The 18,145-nt window shown below is 44.0% G+C and overlaps 2 protein-coding genes and 1 long non-coding RNA gene across 3 annotated transcripts in view; 1 reads left to right on the forward strand and 2 right to left on the reverse strand.

Moving 5' to 3' along the window:
* Positions 1-3,502: 3,502 nt before the first annotated feature.
* Positions 3,503-14,041, reverse strand: LOC134175659 (solute carrier family 22 member 2-like). The gene is made up of 11 exons (XM_062641858.1): positions 13,482-14,041; positions 11,153-11,256; positions 9,899-10,053; positions 8,019-8,187; positions 6,954-7,068; positions 6,755-6,861; positions 5,898-6,112; positions 5,612-5,720; positions 5,326-5,438; positions 4,154-4,253; positions 3,503-3,650 (listed from the first exon to the last, which is right to left on the reverse strand). Exons 1-11 carry the CDS (start codon positions 13,890-13,892, stop codon positions 3,584-3,586), a joined length of 1,665 nt encoding a protein of 554 aa, XP_062497842.1. The 5' UTR covers positions 13,893-14,041; the 3' UTR covers positions 3,503-3,583.
* LOC134175675 (uncharacterized) lies at positions 13,078-16,658 on the forward strand. Its single transcript, XR_009969103.1, has 2 exons — positions 13,078-13,379; positions 16,040-16,658. It is a non-coding gene; the product is annotated as an uncharacterized LOC134175675 (long non-coding RNA).
* Positions 16,289-18,145, reverse strand: part of IGF2R (insulin like growth factor 2 receptor) — a 54,985-nt gene continuing 53,128 nt past the window's right edge. The window contains exon 48 of the mRNA XM_062641836.1: positions 16,289-17,973. Coding sequence (XP_062497820.1) covers positions 17,581-17,973 — 393 coding nt within the window. The 3' untranslated portion in view covers positions 16,289-17,580. The remainder of the gene's footprint in view (positions 17,974-18,145) is intronic.

The raw sequence follows: 18,145 nt of genomic DNA on the forward strand, positions 1-18,145 counted from the left end.
GCCCATAGTACTTCTGCAGTGCCTCAACGTAAGGATGGGACTGGGTTTGTCTCACTAGCCTGTGCTCCCATGTTTCATTACAGGCAAAACCAGCATCAGTTAGGTTGTGCACACAATGTTTGTGGGGAAAGTGGCTACCACAGTCCCAGGTAATCCCAACCTATTCCTCCACACAGATAAACATGCTTGTGAAGAAGCTCACTTATACAGAGATTGGGCAGACCATTTTCCAGCCCTCAGTAAACAATTATCTCACTGCCAGTGAATCAGAGCATGGGGGTTTTCAACTTTCTGCTTAAATGGATTTTTTATTAGAAGATAGTGATTTATCTAAGTAATTCTTTCTGGCCACATCTTGTGCACAGCTACACTTCTGACAAAAGGCCCTGTCAGGTGAAAGACATCAAACGGCTACAGCAGTACAGCAAAAATCTTACAACCAGTTTTCAGCTGTGGGCTGGAAATCCCCATCTGCTTTGAAGGCCAAAAGTTGACACATTTATGCCAATTTTTGCTTTTCCTCACACCCATTTGGGAAGATTTTGGTTTCATTTTTACAATGGAAAAATATGTCAGCCTCCCCCCCCACACCCCTTTCACTTAGATCTAAATTCTTGTTTTCTGGCCAGGCTTCTAGTGAATTTGAACGTATTCCATCAGATAAAGATGCACAGATTATGAGAGCAAAAGAGGGGAGACATAGCAGCCATTTGTCCAGGCATTTCAGGATATGAAGGAGCAGTGAACAGATCTTGCAACCACTAGAAGCACCATTCTTCAGGTGACTCACAGCTATTTATACCTGAAATACCCCTTTTTCTGTGTCAAAATACTCATATTCAAGGGTCTTTTTTATCAACACACCTCTTACCAAGCAGAGGTGTGAAAAGACATGAAGTAGTGTATCATTGCTGCTAAGGTAAATCGCATGTATTTCATAATATCGAGGGGGTTTCTACTGCTCTGCTCACTGCCATCTTGCCCCAGTTCACCATGGTTCCTGCACTGCAAGCACCCAAGAGCAGTACAAAATCCCATACCCAGAGAGAGTTAAGGAAAATACAAACCCAGAAGCCTCAAATTTAATAGAAGGAATGGGGAAAAGGCCCATGAATTCTGTGTTTGCTGGATTTGAGGTATCCGTCTTCTTCGCACCAGACGGCCAGTCAGTGCTGTTTTTTCTGTGCAGCTTGTCATACCTGGGACAGCTCCTGCAAACATTTCAGGTGCTCCAGGGAAGGTTTCATAAGCTCTTTCCAAACATGTTTCTCTCTAAGGAATTAGACCTACTACTCATGTACTTGATCAGTCTCTGACCACAGATCAGGTGCCAATTTTGACATTCAGGAGTCAGAGGTGCCTTGGAAACAGCAGCTCTGTGTCCCTAGAGAGCTCCTAATGTCAGTGCTACCACGCAGCATTGCACTTCTGCCATTCAGAGCTGAGTACTGGGAAAGGACTGTTGCAGGAGGGGGCTCTTCTCATGGTCTGATGAGGCTCTCTTGGACTCGACTTCAAGGCAAGTCAAAACTGTCTGTGTATGAGGCTTATGACAGGAGGGAAGTTTGAGTGATGGGATGTTATTGTGGAGAACAGAAAACATTTATTTTGGCTGGCATTTATTATGCTATTTTTGTAAGTGGACATTAACTAATTTAATGTTTTTTATAAATCATATTTCTAACTGAATATGTAACTCTGTCAGCTAGAAACAGATGCCTTTCCAGTATTCCAGTAAGCTTGTTTCCTTTGGAAACAATTTATTTCTGACTATCAGTGAGTCACAGTGATACAGGGAATTAAAAGGAACAGGGATATACAAAACCCTTATCAAGAAGAGCTCAATAGTCAGGCAAAATTGATGAGAAAATGGGTAAAGATCACAGTTATCAAACAATATCCCCATTAAAAAGCCAGTGCAGCTTTGAAAGATGGTCTGTCAGAGCATTTCTTGAACTCACTAGCTAAGTCATTAACCAGAAGTACACAGCGACCTGACAAAGTAAGCCAGGGGAGTCCACTGAGCTTCCCCTAAGACAAAAAACGTTGGGAAGGGGGAAGCAGATAGAGACTCTGACTCAAGTGTTCAAGGCCAGGTTGGACACTCTTGGGCAGCATGGTCTAGTGTGAGGTGTACCTGCCCATGTCACAGGGGTTAGAACTTGATGATCTTAAGGTCCTTTCCAACCCAAACCATTCTATGATTCTAAAATGAATAGAGAAGGGGACAGGGACCATCAAATCTCCAGCCTCTTCAAACCCTTTGGTTTGCCACACAGGAACCCCCTGTTCAGCATCAGGACTGACCCCTACTTGTGCCTTCCAATTTTTGAGGAACTGTGTGTAACAAAAGCCAACAGGGACACTGTGCTATATACTGCAAACTGCACTTTGCTTACATGCAGGCATTTATGACCCAAGCTTCCACAAGCTTATAGACAACATCAGATGAGATCTGGCATTTTTCTGTTCCCTCTGCCCAAGGGCTTGACTTCATGTCACCTCTCCATTTTATTTCTGCAGATTTCAACTCAATGGTTTTGAATCTATGATTCTATGAATCAATGAATTATAATAAAGACAGCTGTTCTGACTGATTTCTTTTGTCGGAGAGCAGACACCTCTGCAACCATAGCAGGACACCAGCTCCACAGCACAAATAATTATATCCCCCCTGTCCCTCTTGCCCACCTCGGGACCAGCTTGTTCCTCTCTGACCCAGAAGCAAATACTAGCTTTGCAACTGCCTGGGACAAAGTCACGTAATTCCTATTCAGTCCCATCTCAGAGCGACCTTGTCATGGCCCTGCTTCACTGGACAACATGCTTCCCTGCCCTTGAGGCCCCCACAGCAACACTGAACATTAACTGAGGCTCAGGCCAGTTGAAAGCAAGGGCAAGGTCACCATACCACTGCACTGGGAAGCCATCCTGGGTTAATTTCACCCTGCCTGCAAGATTCCAGCAACACTTTGCACAGCTGGGAACTCTCTCCCTGAAGGTGATCAAAGGGCAGCAGTAGCTTGTGCCCTGCTTACAGCACCTTTAATGAAAAGCGGCATTTTAGAGCAGGGCTGGGGACCAGCAACATGAACAGTGAAGGAGAGCCACAACACTGCTATGCTTTTTAACTCTGCAACTCAAGGTCTGTTAGTGCTGCTTAATGGGATGGACTAGGAAATTTGTGAAAGGTGTTGGCTGTTTCCTGGCAGACCCAGTTCTGTCCCCAGTGCTCCCTGAAGTGCAAATAGATTATCCACTACAACAATCCTATTTAACAAGACAAGTTCTTTGGGGATGGATTCCAGCATCCCCAAGCTGCTAACGTCTGTCCCCATGCTGAGGTCCACACACAGCCAGTCCAGAAATTTCCCAGTCCTAAACAATATTTATCAGAGAGGGAAGCAGCTATGCAGTAATAGGGACAATCCCATCAGAAACCCCTAAACCTTGTATAATAAAGAATAAACAGGGAGAGGGGACACAAAAATGAGGCAAGACATTTTAGAGAGCATTTATATTGCAATTTGCCTTTCTATGCTAGTGCCCTAAAGCAGCCTGCCCAGGAAGAGTTAAGCCTTCTTCAGTCGTCTGCTACTTCTGACGTTTGGACATGGAGATAGATTTTTTTGGCCTTTGGAGCACTTTGCCTGAAAGAATAACAAGACATGAGCAGCAGACCAGGAATGCAGGTGTTCAGTAAGCACCTAACTTCAGTGCTTCACTTACTCTGCCTCTGCCCCAGAGAAAATGAGCACCTAATGTTCTAGGTTTGCTCTGGCTCCTCAGTAGATAGTGGTGTTTCAACCACCACACAAGTAAGCTGCTATCAAAACTGCCCTTTTTCTGTTCCACTATTAGTTTTTTTTAAAGACAAATAAAGTTGTCCTTAATAGTGTTGCAGCAGGTTTGAGAGACTAGCCCTGTTGCTGTTATTCACAGGCCAGTAAAGCGTACCCTGCTTGTTTTCAAATGCCTAGGTAGAGAAATGATAGAGTCCAAAACCACTCCAAGAAGAGTCCGGGAACTAACTAGCAGCTTCTTGGAAACACAGGAGGCAGCCAAGTAACCCTGGGTTTCCCCAGAGAGCTCTGGGCAGGGATTTTTCACCATTTCAAGTGAAATCTGCTAGGAGTTTATCATCCTGACTCACCTGTGAAAGTTTTCAACATCTTCAACAGTCTCAGGCAAAACTCTTCCTTTAGTTTCAGGTAGAAGCAACACCAATCCACCAGCAATCAAACCAAGCACAGCTTCAAATCAAACAGATACACAAAGAGCTTGTTAACATATACGAATTTCCAACATATACAACACTTTCTACTGTCTAACACAAAGGACTTGTGAATAGAATTTTATTTCCTCCTTCTACAAGACATGCACCTCAAGGCTCTATATGCAAAACTGCCATGCCACCTCTGAAGGATGAGGCTGCCACGTGGAAATAGCAATAAGCCAAGTTCAGTTTTGAGTTATGCACTGAACTAGGGCATCTCAGACTGGACAGATGAGCCTTCCTTTATAGAGAAAAGAACCTTTTCTAGTGTGAGAGTGTTCCAGGAAATGGATTCAGTGTTTCTGCCATTCACAAGAGATTAGAAAATATATGGAAATTGTATTATCTCCTACACAATGTGATTAACTTTCCCACTGATAATTTTTTACCCACTTTGTACATGTTTGGCACCTATATTTTAAATCTACTAAGCACCCTCCTAGGTGTCCTGTCTGTTAAAAACTGCATATTGCCATTGAAGACATTTCTCTATAAATAGTGTGCTGATCTAAAGATTCAGAACAGTTCTGCAGACCCTGACCAGAGAGTTCAAGCCACTAGCCTGACAACACTTATCTTCCATCTATTTACCAAACTCTTTCCTAAAACCTCAAGAATAGACAGCTAACAGACTGTCAGAAAAGCAGGAGAATAAAAGCCACACTTGTACACCATTAAACAGGCAGTGATGTGAAATTCTAGGTTTTGGCTCCTGGACTGAAACCTCACAGAAGAGCTGTAATTCATCACATTTGAATCCATCAAATATTAATCTCATCAAAATGCTTCTCAACTCTTTGCCACCTGTCCAACCACTATTAGCTTCTAATTTCCCTTAAAATGCAAGGAAAAATAATAAAGGCAAAGGAGACATGAACGCATAAACAAGATTCAGGTTGTTATGAACTGAGGCTGTGGCTTGTGCAGACAGCAAGGAGCTTCTGCTGAACTTGGAGCAACTGCCTTAAGTGGCTTCTTCCTCCCTTTGAAATTTGGGACCCACTGTGGCACCCCAGAAGTGGCCAGCAAGGAGGTAAGGTGGCACTTACAAAAGACTATGAGTGGCAGGTCGTGCCACACTTCCACCAGTCTGTACACAATGAATGGGACGATGACTCCACCAACATCACACAAGGAGGAGCAGACCATCACCCCAAGGTTCCTGGTTCAACAGCAAAGGGATCATGTTAGTATCAGAGTACTGCAGATGGAATGGGATGGACCACAACTCTGACCCCTGCACAGGGTAAATCCAAACACTATGTGGGACTTCATCCACTCTTATTTTCTCTACTTTTTCAGAGCAAATGCCAATGGGGAGGAGGATGCACCTACCTGATGTATGTTGGATACAGTTCGGTGTTTACAAAGCAAACCATTTCAAAAGCCATTGTGATTCCCATTCTCCCGATGCAAGCAGCAATCACTTTTAGCCAATGTATGTCTGCAGAGAAAATGCACTCAGCACACCTAAAAGTATCCCAACATAGATTATCAATACACCAATGTTATTTTAAGGGGACCTCTGATCCCATGTCACTTTATATTTTTAAGGGGCCTTGTTTCACCTGTGTGAATGCAGGAATGGGAACCCTCACATGGCCTCACACAGGTGACTCACCCTCTGGGATCAGGGCTGTGACAAGGCAGGCGACCCCAGCCACAATGTTAGCCACAGCCCAGGGGTAACGTCGCCCAATGCGGTCAATGGTGATGATGATGATGAAGGCAGCTGGGAACTCAACAAGCGCAGAATAGAGGAAATCCAGGTACATGTTCCCAGCAGCTACTCCCATGTGCATGATAAGCCCCTGGTAGAGGACGGAGCTTGTGAACCTGGGTGGAGAAGAACATCCTGGCTTTGTTAGTGTCCTGGTTTCAGCTACAGCTGTTATTTTTTTCTTCTTAGTAGCTGGTGCAGTGTTGTGTTTTGGCTTTAGCCTGAGAATAGTGCTGACAACACATCAGTGTTTTAGTTATTGCTAAGTAATGCTTACTCCAATGAAGGACATTTCAGTCTCGTGCTCTGCCAGTGAGGAGGGGCACGGGAAGCCAGGAGGAAGCAGAGACAGGACACCTAACACAAACATATTGGTCAGCGAGAGGTGAGCAATTGTATTGTGCATCACTTGTGTTTATTGGGTTTTTTTCCCTTTTCCCGGTTAGTTTTATATTCTTTCCCCTTGTTATTTCCCTTATCAGTAGTAGTAGTAGTAGTCATAGCAGCAGTATATTGTACTTTAGTTATTAAACTGTTCTTATCTCAATCCCTGGGGTTTACATTCTTCTGATTCTCCTCCCCATCGACCTGGGGTAGGGGGAAGGGAGAGGGGTGAGCAAATGGCTGTGTGGTGTTGAGTTACCAGCAGGGCTTAAATCACAATTGAAGTTTAGTCAGCTGAAGAACAGAGGTCTGTATCCTGCTGGAGCCCTCAAAACCACTGCTTCAAAAACAGTTCTCCATCATTATCATCTTACCAGTTGTACATCAAAATGAATGTGTTTTTTCTCATCTGTGGTGTCCTGATAAGGTCAAAGAAGGAAGGACTCTGCTTTCCACCATCATCCTCTTCAAATTTAATATCCTGTAGAAGAGTCAGCACAAAGTACTGTAAGCGTCTACTGCAAGGAACTACAGTGATGCTTACTTACATGCACAAGCTAATCCAGAGCTCACCACAAAATGGGAAGGCATCTTTTTCTGATTTGTTTTAGCCATATCACTGACGATTTTCATGGCTTTGTCATTTTTTCCTTGAGATATCAGCCACCTGGGAGACTCTGGGAGGCACCTACAATGCAAGTGGATGATATAAACATAAAAAGCCCACAGAGTGCTCCCATGTATGGAGACTGGAGAGGGTGCTTTGGATGAAAAGAGACAGGTGGATTTTTGGTTGGTTGGTTTTTTTGTGTGTTCCTGCCCCCTGCACCCCATCAGGAAAAGTTGTACATCCCACTGTTGAAGTGGGAAGAGGCACAGTTGGGGTAGTGGGTTGAGATACAAGTTTACTAAAGATAGGGAAGAGCTTTAAGTGAGAGTAGCAGTATCATTTTATTCAGCATGTTTACCACAGACTGGCTCCTCTTAGGGAGCCATTTTCCAGTTGTGCCAGCACAAGTTAAGAAGAAGCAAGCAAGCTAGAACTGGCTTACCAATTCACAAATACCGACAAAGGAAAACAACAAATCTCTTTCTACTATTCCTCACCTCTCAACCCAGCCAGACAATTTCTCAAATTCAAAGCAATCAAACTGAAAAATATCAATTAGAGGAAAGAATCCAAAATAAAAGTGAACCCATGTGTCTTCTTTTGGTTAGACCACAAAAATCTTCAAGTTTTTTCTTAAAAGAACATGTAAACATAACCTCTTACAGTTATGTCAGCATTCAACAATCTCTCAATAACCATTTTTTTAGTGTGTACATTATGCCAAGGCATTTCTTTCCCTTTATGAAATGCTTAACAAAGATAATAAATGATATTAAACCACTATCCACAAGTTGCTTTCAAAGTGGACTTTTAAACACAAGTCAGGTGTGGTACACAGGCTAAGACGCACTGAAATCTCAGTTGAGAGAGTTCTGTTTCCCTCTCCTTTTTGCTGTGAACCTCCTCTTTGTACTAAGAGGTGCTCACAACCAAAAAGCGGTGCCAAATCTCCCTCCATGTCAAGCCTGGGATGGCAAGAGAAGCTGTTTTTCAGGTTGTGGGCAGGGGTAAAACAAAAGCCCGTTTACCAGTAGTAGAGCAGGAAGAAGAAACTTGGCAGGGTGACAGTGAACTGCAGCCACCGCCAGTGAGAGATGGCATAAGCAATGGCATCAAAGACCAGGAGCCCAATGGAGAAGGCCATCTGGTAGAGGATGCCCACCGTCCTCCGGTACTTCGGACCAACGACTTCCGTTGCTGCAAACATGCACAGACACAGGTGAATGAATGCTCAGCACAGGAGTAACTTGTTCTGCAGGGACATTGGAAGACCAATGCTGCATTAATGCCCTGAAGAAGCTGTGTTGGTAATCCTGAGCTTCCTGGCATAAAGCCTCTGGACAAAATCCCCTGGTGCTTACAGAGGCAGGTTTGCTTTTCTGTCACCCAAACACCAACAGAGGAGAAAACACTGCTCCTGCTCTTACACCAGCATCCAGTACTGACCTCTGCCATGGAAATCTCTGAGTAAATTGAACATGTATCAAAGCGTACAGATAGATTTTGTCTAACACTATCCTACATAATGTCTCCAACACAATAAGACCGATTATTTTGGTTTTGAAATGCAGCCTTTCAGCCTGCATTACACTGCAAGTATGTAAGATATGCCTGTACCACAGGATGGCATCTGCACTTTGCAGCTGAACATCACAGGGTAGACCCATTGGTTAATTCTGACTGATACAGGGCTCAAAGTAGGCAGGCACAAGCATACTCAAAGTTTTGCATCTGGACCAGAGTCGCAGGAGAGTGCAGTAACAAGGTTGCTCTGTCCTTGTACCGTTCCCTGGGCATTCAGTATTGGCTTATCCTTAGGGAAAGGATTCAAGTTTAAAAGGGTTCTGGGGATGATTCTGGGTGACACCTCTCATGAGAGAGTTTCAAGGAAAAATATAGAAGTAACAAGGTGTAACTCAGGGAAAACATCAGGATAAGGACAGTCATTGTCCTGAAAGGGATTTTGTACTCTAAAATGGCATAAAGTTCCCCAGAAGAGGTGATGAAGATTTCATTTGTGCCAGGAAAAAAAGACTTAAGAGGCCCAGGAAGCACCTAGAATATGCACAGGAAGGAACAATCGTGTCTTGGCAGGAGACGATCTGCATTGTGGGCTAGACGTTTTTGTTTTATTTAGACCAGACAGCTGGATAACTGCATTTGCAAGATGTCCCTGCTGGAAGACCTAATGGACTTTTACAGTGTTGACCTTTACATTCTTACCACAGTGAACAGGATCACTCAGAGCTAATCCAGAGAAGGCTCTATTAGGCAGCATTCCAAGAATTTAATTTGCTGTTTTGGTGATCGCTTGGCTTGGGCTATTTTTGACAAGAGTCTGAATTCCACACCAGAGAAGTCAGAGAAGTCCCAGGCAGCTCCACCAGGAAGTGGTCCTGAGCTGCCCTCAACCCATGCTTCACCATCAACTGCTATCAGTATTAAGCCACTGGGAGAAGCATCAGTACAACCTGGCTCCTCACATTAATTTGCAATCCCCAGGGTTGGCCTCCACTCAGACAAGTGCACGGACACCCAAACAGCTTGTCTTGTTCTCAGCAAGTACATGGTGTTCTTCGGTTATTTTTAGGCTGTGAAGCCTCTGTTTGCCCTTTAATGCTCTTTATGTCATAAAAATGCCTCCAATTTTCCCCATCATCTGCCTGCTTCTTTGATGGCCTCCTCTGTCATCACTCCATGGGTGACTGAGCTGGAGCAGGCTTGAAACAATTCTAAGAAGTCAAAGAGGGAGAAAACTCTTTGCTAAAAGAGCATGGGAGGCATTTAAAAAAGGCTTTGTTCAGGATTGTGTTGGTGTTTCTTTGGTTTTGTTTTTTGGGGGGGGGAGAGGTTAGGGGTTTTCTTCTTCTGCAGGCAGCCTTGCTCCTGGGAAAAGGTCTGAACTTACCCAGGATGTAGCCAGTGGTCCAGCAGCCCTTACTGACCAGCCCTTGGAAAAAACGAATGATGACTATCCACAGGTAGGTGGGCACAAAGACCAGAAGTATTCCAAAGACAGCATTTGCAAGAACTGTAGTTATGAGGCAAAATTTACGGCCAAACCTGTATCGGAAGATAATATGTGTAAAGCAAACCACTAGTTTTAAACTAGTAAAAGCTCTGTGCATCTTTAAAAATCCAATAAATAAATCCCTATACAAGGGGTAAATACATACTGGATGTTTATTCTTAACCTACTACTCACTTATCTGCTTTTCTATTCCCTGAAAGGTTACTGTGCTAATTCCACAAAGTTCCGCAAAGGCTTTCAGGAAAGAGAAAAATCCTTAAGTACAATAGTCCCATATTTACATATATTTGGACTGTGACTGTTATCCCTGACTTTTAGAACAGGCAGATTAGTAATCCGTTTGTTTTTTTATATTATGGAGGTGAAAAATAAGTATGGGTTAATATTATGATTAGATGTCTGCATACCACAGATTTAACAGATTTTTATACCACACTCTTCATCTCCAAAATAATCTAGTATGTATGGGTGTTGATGCCTGCAGTGGGCTGCATTCCACAGCTGGAGCAACTCGGAGCCTGCTGTACTAACAGTCTAGGCAGGAGTGGAGTAAGGTGGAAAATTGGCCATCAGACTCTGTCATTTGTTTCTTTTTAACACCATCTGCCTGGGCTGCGGCAGCTGTCTCTGCCGTCTCAGAAGAGGGAGCTAAAGACGCCAGGACGGGGGGATTTCTGCTTTTAAACTGTACAGATTTAAACAGATGCTGCTGTACCTATCTGTGTCTGCTATTTCGAAGTCTGTCCAAAGAAAGCAAGCTGTTTTTAAGCTGCAGCCACACAGAGTGTGACAGATCAACTGTGGGCTCCAAACAAGTGTTTCCTGCCTTCAGTTAACAGCCCATGGCTCTGATGTGGCATGGTAGGGAGTTTGGGGGGTGTTATCCCAAAGTAGTCCTGCAGGCTCTGCAGGACTCTCCAGCCACGAGATCCATGCAAACCACCATGTATGACCTAAGAGGCAGTGTTATTTGTTTTTCATGCTGTGACTGAACGCCAGGCAGTTTGCCTTGTTTTGAGAGGAGCAGAGAGGACAGCAGTTGCACAAGTTTTCTCTGCCTTCACCTACGCCTAGCTGCTGAATGCTGCTGATAAGGGAGGTCAGGGGGTTTTGCTGCCAGCCCACACATACCTGTCTGCTATGTAGCCAATGCTCATGGAGCCAATAAAAAACCCAGCATTCACAGCAGACTGAAAGAGGTCCAGCTTCCAGGAGTCCTCACACACCAGGTTAAACTGAAGGAGCAACCACAGTTAGAAGCAAGAGAGTGAAATGAAGAGCTGGCTCACATCCATGGGTCATCTTCAGTTAAAGATTTAAACTTGTTTCTGGGTCAAAGCCCATTTTATCGGCACCCAGATATCAGACTTAGATACATGTCCAACATTTAAAACAGGATCGAACCCTTCAGCAGTTAGTGGTATGTTCCATTTGTGCCTCATCTCTCATTACTGGAAAGAGCATAAGTGAATTATTATTACCTGTCAGGATCAGGACCCTAACTTGTGCTAGGTAGACCTTGTTGATCAAACCAGCATGGACCTGATGATCACCCTGGGCTTTTCAAACAGCTTTTTTTGTAGGTGACTGTGAACCTTCCTCAGCAGTTCTGGTTGCCTCATACCCTCATAAATGACAGCAGTCCCTGCAGACCCTTCAGGACTCCACAGAAAGTACCCTAGACGCTTGCAGAAGCTTGCCTTGTCCCACTTCCCCTGGAGCACTCACTGCCTCCCAGAAGGAGGGTGGGAGGAGGGATCTGCATCTGCCCGAGGCCAGATCATTTTGTCTCTGCTCTGGCCTGCTGCTCAACCTGCTCAACAAGGTTTTCTACAATCTAACATGTCTGGAGACCAGGTATTTTGTATCCAGAGCCAAGCTTTATACCACATGGATACCCACATGTATTTGCCATCTAGCCTTAATTCTCGTATCTCAGCTGTTGATACACATAAAAGCTACTTAAAGAATAAGTCATAAGTCACTTCAAAAAACTGTCCTAACATGACTGAGAATCCTTTCCCAATCTGCTGGTAGCTGGGTTCATTTAAAGCTATGCACCAACATAAAACCAAATGTTCCCCCTGATGCTCTGTGGGTCTTCCCATGAGGACATTCTTCCACGTGTAAAATTTTAGCTTCAGGCAAAGTAACATGTTTTACTCTGCCTGATCCTTTCTGCTGCTTACGTGTCACAGAAAGGGACAATATAACAGAGTCTGAGAGCCTTTACAGAGGCAGTTATAACCAAAAACACACTGCCAAAATGCAGAGGCATGTGACGTTCCTGGCTATCCTGTGGAGGAGACAACCCACAGGAGTGACCTTGCACCCCTTCAGAAGAAAAGGGAAGACAACTGATGTGAGAACACAAATCCACACGGACTGCAAGTTTTCAGCTTCCCATAATCTCAGAAGATTTTTGGTGGGGGCAGCTGGATCACACACAGCGTCTGCACAAGCATTTTGCAGCAAGATATACCTGGCGCTTTGTGTAAGTCCTGAGTCACCTTCTGTTTGAGGTGTCCAGCCTCCTCTTTAGTATCACCCAGTCCATACTTGGCTGAAAGAAGTACACTTACAGTACAACAGCAAAAATGTAGCTCCAGCCTCTTACAAAGCTGCAAATACTGAAGCTGCTATAGCACAGAATTTACCTGCTCCTGTGTCTGTGTTAGATACATGGGTGAAAGAACCCTGACTTCCACCACCCCTAAAAATTTGGTGGAACTTTCTATTACACAATCAAATTTTTCATCCCAGATACTGATTTATTTTCAGAGTACTTCAGGGGGTTGGGTGCTTTACGTAGCTGAAATACCATTTTCAGTTTATTCACACATCTTCTGATAACACAAACCAGCCATCAGCTTTTCTACAGTTTATTCCTGTCTTAAGCTACTTCATTTCGGGAAGCTATTACTTCCCCCCCCCCCCCCCCCCCCAGTGCCATTCCAGTGTGTTTTAAACCAACTTTAAAAGACTTTGTTCCTTAAAAAAAGGAAAGACATTGAGATCTTCCCATCTGGGTGTGGATCGCAGGAAGATCTGGAGGGAGGTCTGTGCAGTGTGCCCGCAGGATCAGCAGGTTTTGTTTGCAGTGCTGCAAGCTGCTGCTCCTTCACAGGCACTGTTTACACACCTCTACCAATTGGACCTCTCTCTCCTGTGACAGCAGTTTCATTCAGAACTGGACTTTATCTGCCTGAGGGTTTATTTGCTGAAATACGCTGTGCTCCCCAGCAGGAGATATAAGCCTCCTGAGCAGCCAAGGTTAACGCTTCACAGTGAGGACAGAGGAAAGACAGTTGCAAAGCACAAAGCGCAAGTTCACAGTGAGAGAGGATCCCTCATCCAGGTAAGCAGGAGCCTTTTAACAAGCCAAGGCTACACCAACCCTCTCCCACATCCCTCGGCTTATCTGTAATAGAGGGGACAGGGGAAAGGTGTTTGGTTTTACCTCCGTCACAAGAGAGGTCCCTGGGGAGTCGTAGACCCAGCCATGGCGGCAGGGCCCGAGAGGGAAGGTGCTCCAGTTGCCCCCAAGGCTGCCGAGGGGGTCGGTGCAGCTGACACCTGTTGAGTTCCAGTCCACCTCATACCTCCTGCAGCGGCTGCTGAAACTGTCTCCGTGGCCACCCCACTCAGGCACTGTGTGATTGAGCTGCTCCTCCAGGCTCCAGCCACAGCGCTGGCTCAGCTCTGCGACACCGGGGCTGAAGCAGCGGTGCTCAGGGATGAACCCGAAGAAGACAACACCCACATAGACCGGGGGGAAGGCAGCGGAAAGCAAACACAGGACAAAGAAGGTTTGCTTCTGGAACTTGTCAAATTCTCCAACATGCTCTAAAATGTCATCAAGGTTTGGCATTTTAGCATCAAAACCACATCAAAAAGAAAACCAAAACTCATCTAGGTCCTCTCTGCAGCACTGATAAATTTAGTTGGCAGCAAAGCTGTTTAAGTAACAAAGACATTTGACCAAAAGTCAAGAGTAACTCCATAAATTATTAAACTACATGTTGCAAGCTTTATTTTTTAGGTTTCATTTGAAATCAGACCTTAATTCACCCAGGAGAATTTGCATTTAACCCCTAATCAGAGTGCATATATGTTCTTTTCCTCTAGAAAAGCCCCTAAACAGCCACAGCACTTCAGGTTGGGGTTTTTTATTAGGCAAAGCAGCTCCCCCAGTAAGAGGCATTTTAAGGAGCAAGCACAGATGGAAAACTCCAACATACCAGCAATATACAAGTTTAATGTAGCAGCTGCTGCGCACCACATGTGAGCAAGGCTTATTAACCAGGCTCTATAAAGAACAGGTAAGTACACTGTGAAATGCAAGTGTTTGGTTTGAGCCATGTGACAGTAAAGGAAAACCTTTCTGCAAACTTCAGTATCATGTGGGTCTCAGCCCTTACTCTCCACACTCCTCAGTTTCCAAGGAAAAACTCTCCCCCCCTATATCAGGGAACCCAGTTTTCCCTCAACCATATTTTTCCACTGATGAAAAGCATTCTGTACAGAATTAGGCACTAGGAATAGCTTTTGGGGTACCCAAAATAAATCCAGTTATATCAGGCTCCAGTGGTGCTTAGTGCTGCCTATGGATAGACACCAGCTACTCCAACATCTTTTGCTGACAGCAGCTGCTTCTATAAAAGAAAAACATGAAGGCAACATTTTGAAGATGGGAAAAGAGTAAAAAAGGGTCTGAAAAGCAACTTGAAAGGTTTAGGCAACAATGAAATAAATAAATAAATCTTTTTAACATCTCAATACACTCCAAAAAAGAAACCAATTTAGAAGGCCATTCTGGCCTGGGGACAGAAACCACCAGCTCTTCAACCTCATCCAAGTGCCGATCAGCCATAGAGCAACAGTGGCCTAACCAGCTGTGAAAGCTGCTTTGCAGAGCAGCAATCTGAGATCTTCCCCTGCATCATGCAGATGTGCCCCCTCTTCTCCACCAGGAATAGCTACAGCAAGGCAACAAGAACTCTCCTCCTGTTACACCACACCACAGCACCACCCCAGACCAGACTTTCACCTCTGTGGCTGCAGGGGAGAGGGACAGGTACACACAGGTGCACAGCACCCACAACACTAACAGCATGTCCCCACAGCCTCCCTCATCAGCAGGATGTGTGTGGTCAGCTGAGGCCAAGGAAACTGAAATCAAAGCCCGCTTGGGAAGCGGGTGACACTGAAAGCCAATAGGGTGCACCTTAAACACACCCCAAAGTCTCACATCACTTGTTTCCTACTGTTTTTGTTTAAACAGCTGGTAATGGCATGCATAAGTTCCAGATGAACTAAAACAGTTAGATCCAGACTGGCCCTTTTTTCCCCAGTCTCCCCTGTGTGCAGTCCAGACAGGGGTTGGGTGGCACTGTGCCATGCAGGCTGGTGTCTTAAAGGCTCACTTACAGAGAGCCATGCTGTTGACTGGCAGGGTTTCTGCTCCTATCCCAGTCATTTGTACACAGTCATCTGGTCTCCACTATTCTCACTTTCCTCTCTATGGTTAAGCAGGGTATTCTACTGGAAAAATAGTTCAGTGAAGCAAGTCACACATCCAGCTCTGAACAAGACACAATTCAGCCGGCATATCTATAAATGCCTAGATAAAATGTGGACAATAGTTCAAAGACTAGGCAAGGCCACTCACTACTGTCAACTGCATATTAGAAAATACATCACTGACACAAGAAATATGTCATTCTTTGGATAAGGAGGCAGAGTACCTCCATTCTACCTAAGCCTTGATAGACACAGTTACGATGAAGAGACTTTGCGGTGCTATGCCTTAATACATGGGAAGTCACATAGTGCAGCAGTTCATGGAGCAAACAACTCTAAGACACCAGCCTTGAAGACTTGGGGAAGGGAAGCAGCATTCTTCAATATTAAGAGAAATGCTGCAGTGGTAACTGACAGCATTAAAAATATACTGTCAAGCCTCTCAGTTCCCCAAGTTAACCTAATGCTAAATATGAAAAATAACTTTGGGTTTAGGTATGAAAAGATGCAGCTATACCCAAACTGATTTACAGCTTCACCTGTAACAATACAAGAGGAAGAAAGCCCAAGTCTGATAAAAGAAAGACTACACCACTGAGACTTACCTATAAATTCTAATCTTTGTCACCAAACATCAGGTCTTGTTTTGAGTTACGCATTTAAGATCTTAGCAATCACAGCAAAAAAGGGTATCACCAGGCTGAGCAGCAGCATTACAAACTAGTGTAAGGAAGATTACAGACCTGAGATGTGGGATTTGGAATACCCACTTCATCTCTTTTATTGAAATTGCTGAATACTTTATATTACACTATTTTGATTCAAAATGGATTTTTTTATAAAAAGAAACCATTGTTGAAACTGAGAAAGCCAGCCAAAAGGAACAATGAAAAGTCTCAAAAAATTCTGACCAACGCATGTACTTGTACTATGCTTTGAAACCCTATCACCACCCATAATTTAATTTAGGAAACACCTGGAGAAGATCAAGACTGAGCAAAGCTGACTGGCATTCACTGCCAGCAATGTTTCAAATCAATGACCATGGCCAGGGCCATAACATAGAGCTAGAACTTAAGACGGTGAGAAAACATTGGCCTAATTCTTTTTTTCTTCTAACTAATACCAGAGAGAGGTATTGTGCCCACTAGGGCTCCTCTAGTTGTTGGACTTTTCTCAGTGATTACAAACTGGCAGTGCAGATTGCGCTATAGGAATTCTGCCTCTATGTCCTTGCAAACTGGCTCTCTGTGCAGTCAGCCTAGTCCAGCCATAATCTAGGAAAAAGAAATAATAAATCTTTGGGTGCTTATCAGCTGCTTAGGCAAATACTGATGAAGTCAGTCATGTGACCAGTACCAAAAAAATATCATGCAAACAACAGCAACCATTTCAGGCTAAAGCTATACAGAGTTGTACCTTTCAGTCAATACCTTTGAACCAATGATCTGTTTAAATTAGAATGGATATTCAAACTTACAGGATAAATTAGACCAGTCCCAAAATTTACATCAAATCATCCCAACACACAAGTTCTATTTTTCCTTGTCTTACAATGGGTGAACCCACAGAATAATACCCTGCCGGCAGGAAGAACATGTTGCTATTAAGCAAACCTGAGTAGTGAGGATCAATAAATACAAGGAGTCAAAATGCTAGTAGTCAGATCACTTGAGACTCAGGAGCCAGGGGCTTCATTCAGCCTTAATCCCTTCCTTTCAAAGGTTTCTCTTTTTTAAGCAAGTATTTAACACCTATGCTGAGGCTTAAAAAAAAAAAAACAAACAAACAAAAAGATGTGTGTCCTGGCTAGAGAGAATCAATGTAACTCAGCCAACTGGGAGCCCAGTCATTGCTGAACAGATCATTGTAAACAACCAAGAAATCTCTCTCTTCTTCCCTTTTCAATGGTTTCTTGTTAAAGGCAAAATTCAGAAAAATCTTCCAGGCTGAAGTCCTCTTATTTGGTTGGAAATGTTGTCCTGTTATATATAATTTCTCTATACATATATATCTGATTAGGCACAAGGGGGTCATTAAATATTCAACAAGTCCTCATCACTATCATCATGAAATGATACTGTATTTGTAGAGTTCTGTGTCTGCTGCTGGCCTGGCTTGGCTTTTCCTTTCTTTTCCTTTCCCCCATTCAGCAAATAAGCTTTATCACTGCCAAGACTGGGCAGCTTCTTTTGTGGGTGCTTGTCTAGTCCTCTTCCTGTCTGAACCTTTACATCTGGAATGGTTAACACTTCATCCTCACTGTCCAGGTCATCCACATGGAGAGAAGTAAAGGCTTCAGATGTAACAGACTTGGTAGTAACATGACCATTCTCCTGCCCTCCTTTTGCTGTTCTTTGATTTGGTGCTGCGATTTCCTCCATAAGCCACTCTGTTTCATTCTCATTAGCAGCTTCTTCACTGTTTATCTGCAAGAAAACAACAAAGACCCACAATGCAGGAGAAGATCGTGTATACCACTCTAGACTCTGCTACAGACTTATCTCCCCAGTCAACAGAACCCACACCACACACAGTCTTAGGTTTAACTTAGTCATAAGATAATACTGCAATGGCATGCTTTTCATTATGTCTCTCTCC

Source organism: Pezoporus occidentalis, unplaced genomic scaffold (genome assembly GCF_034315485.1).
Source record: "Pezoporus occidentalis ecotype Australia unplaced genomic scaffold, CSIRO_AGI_Poc_V1 ctg7, whole genome shotgun sequence".
Taxonomy (NCBI): domain Eukaryota; kingdom Metazoa; phylum Chordata; class Aves; order Psittaciformes; family Psittacidae; genus Pezoporus; species Pezoporus occidentalis.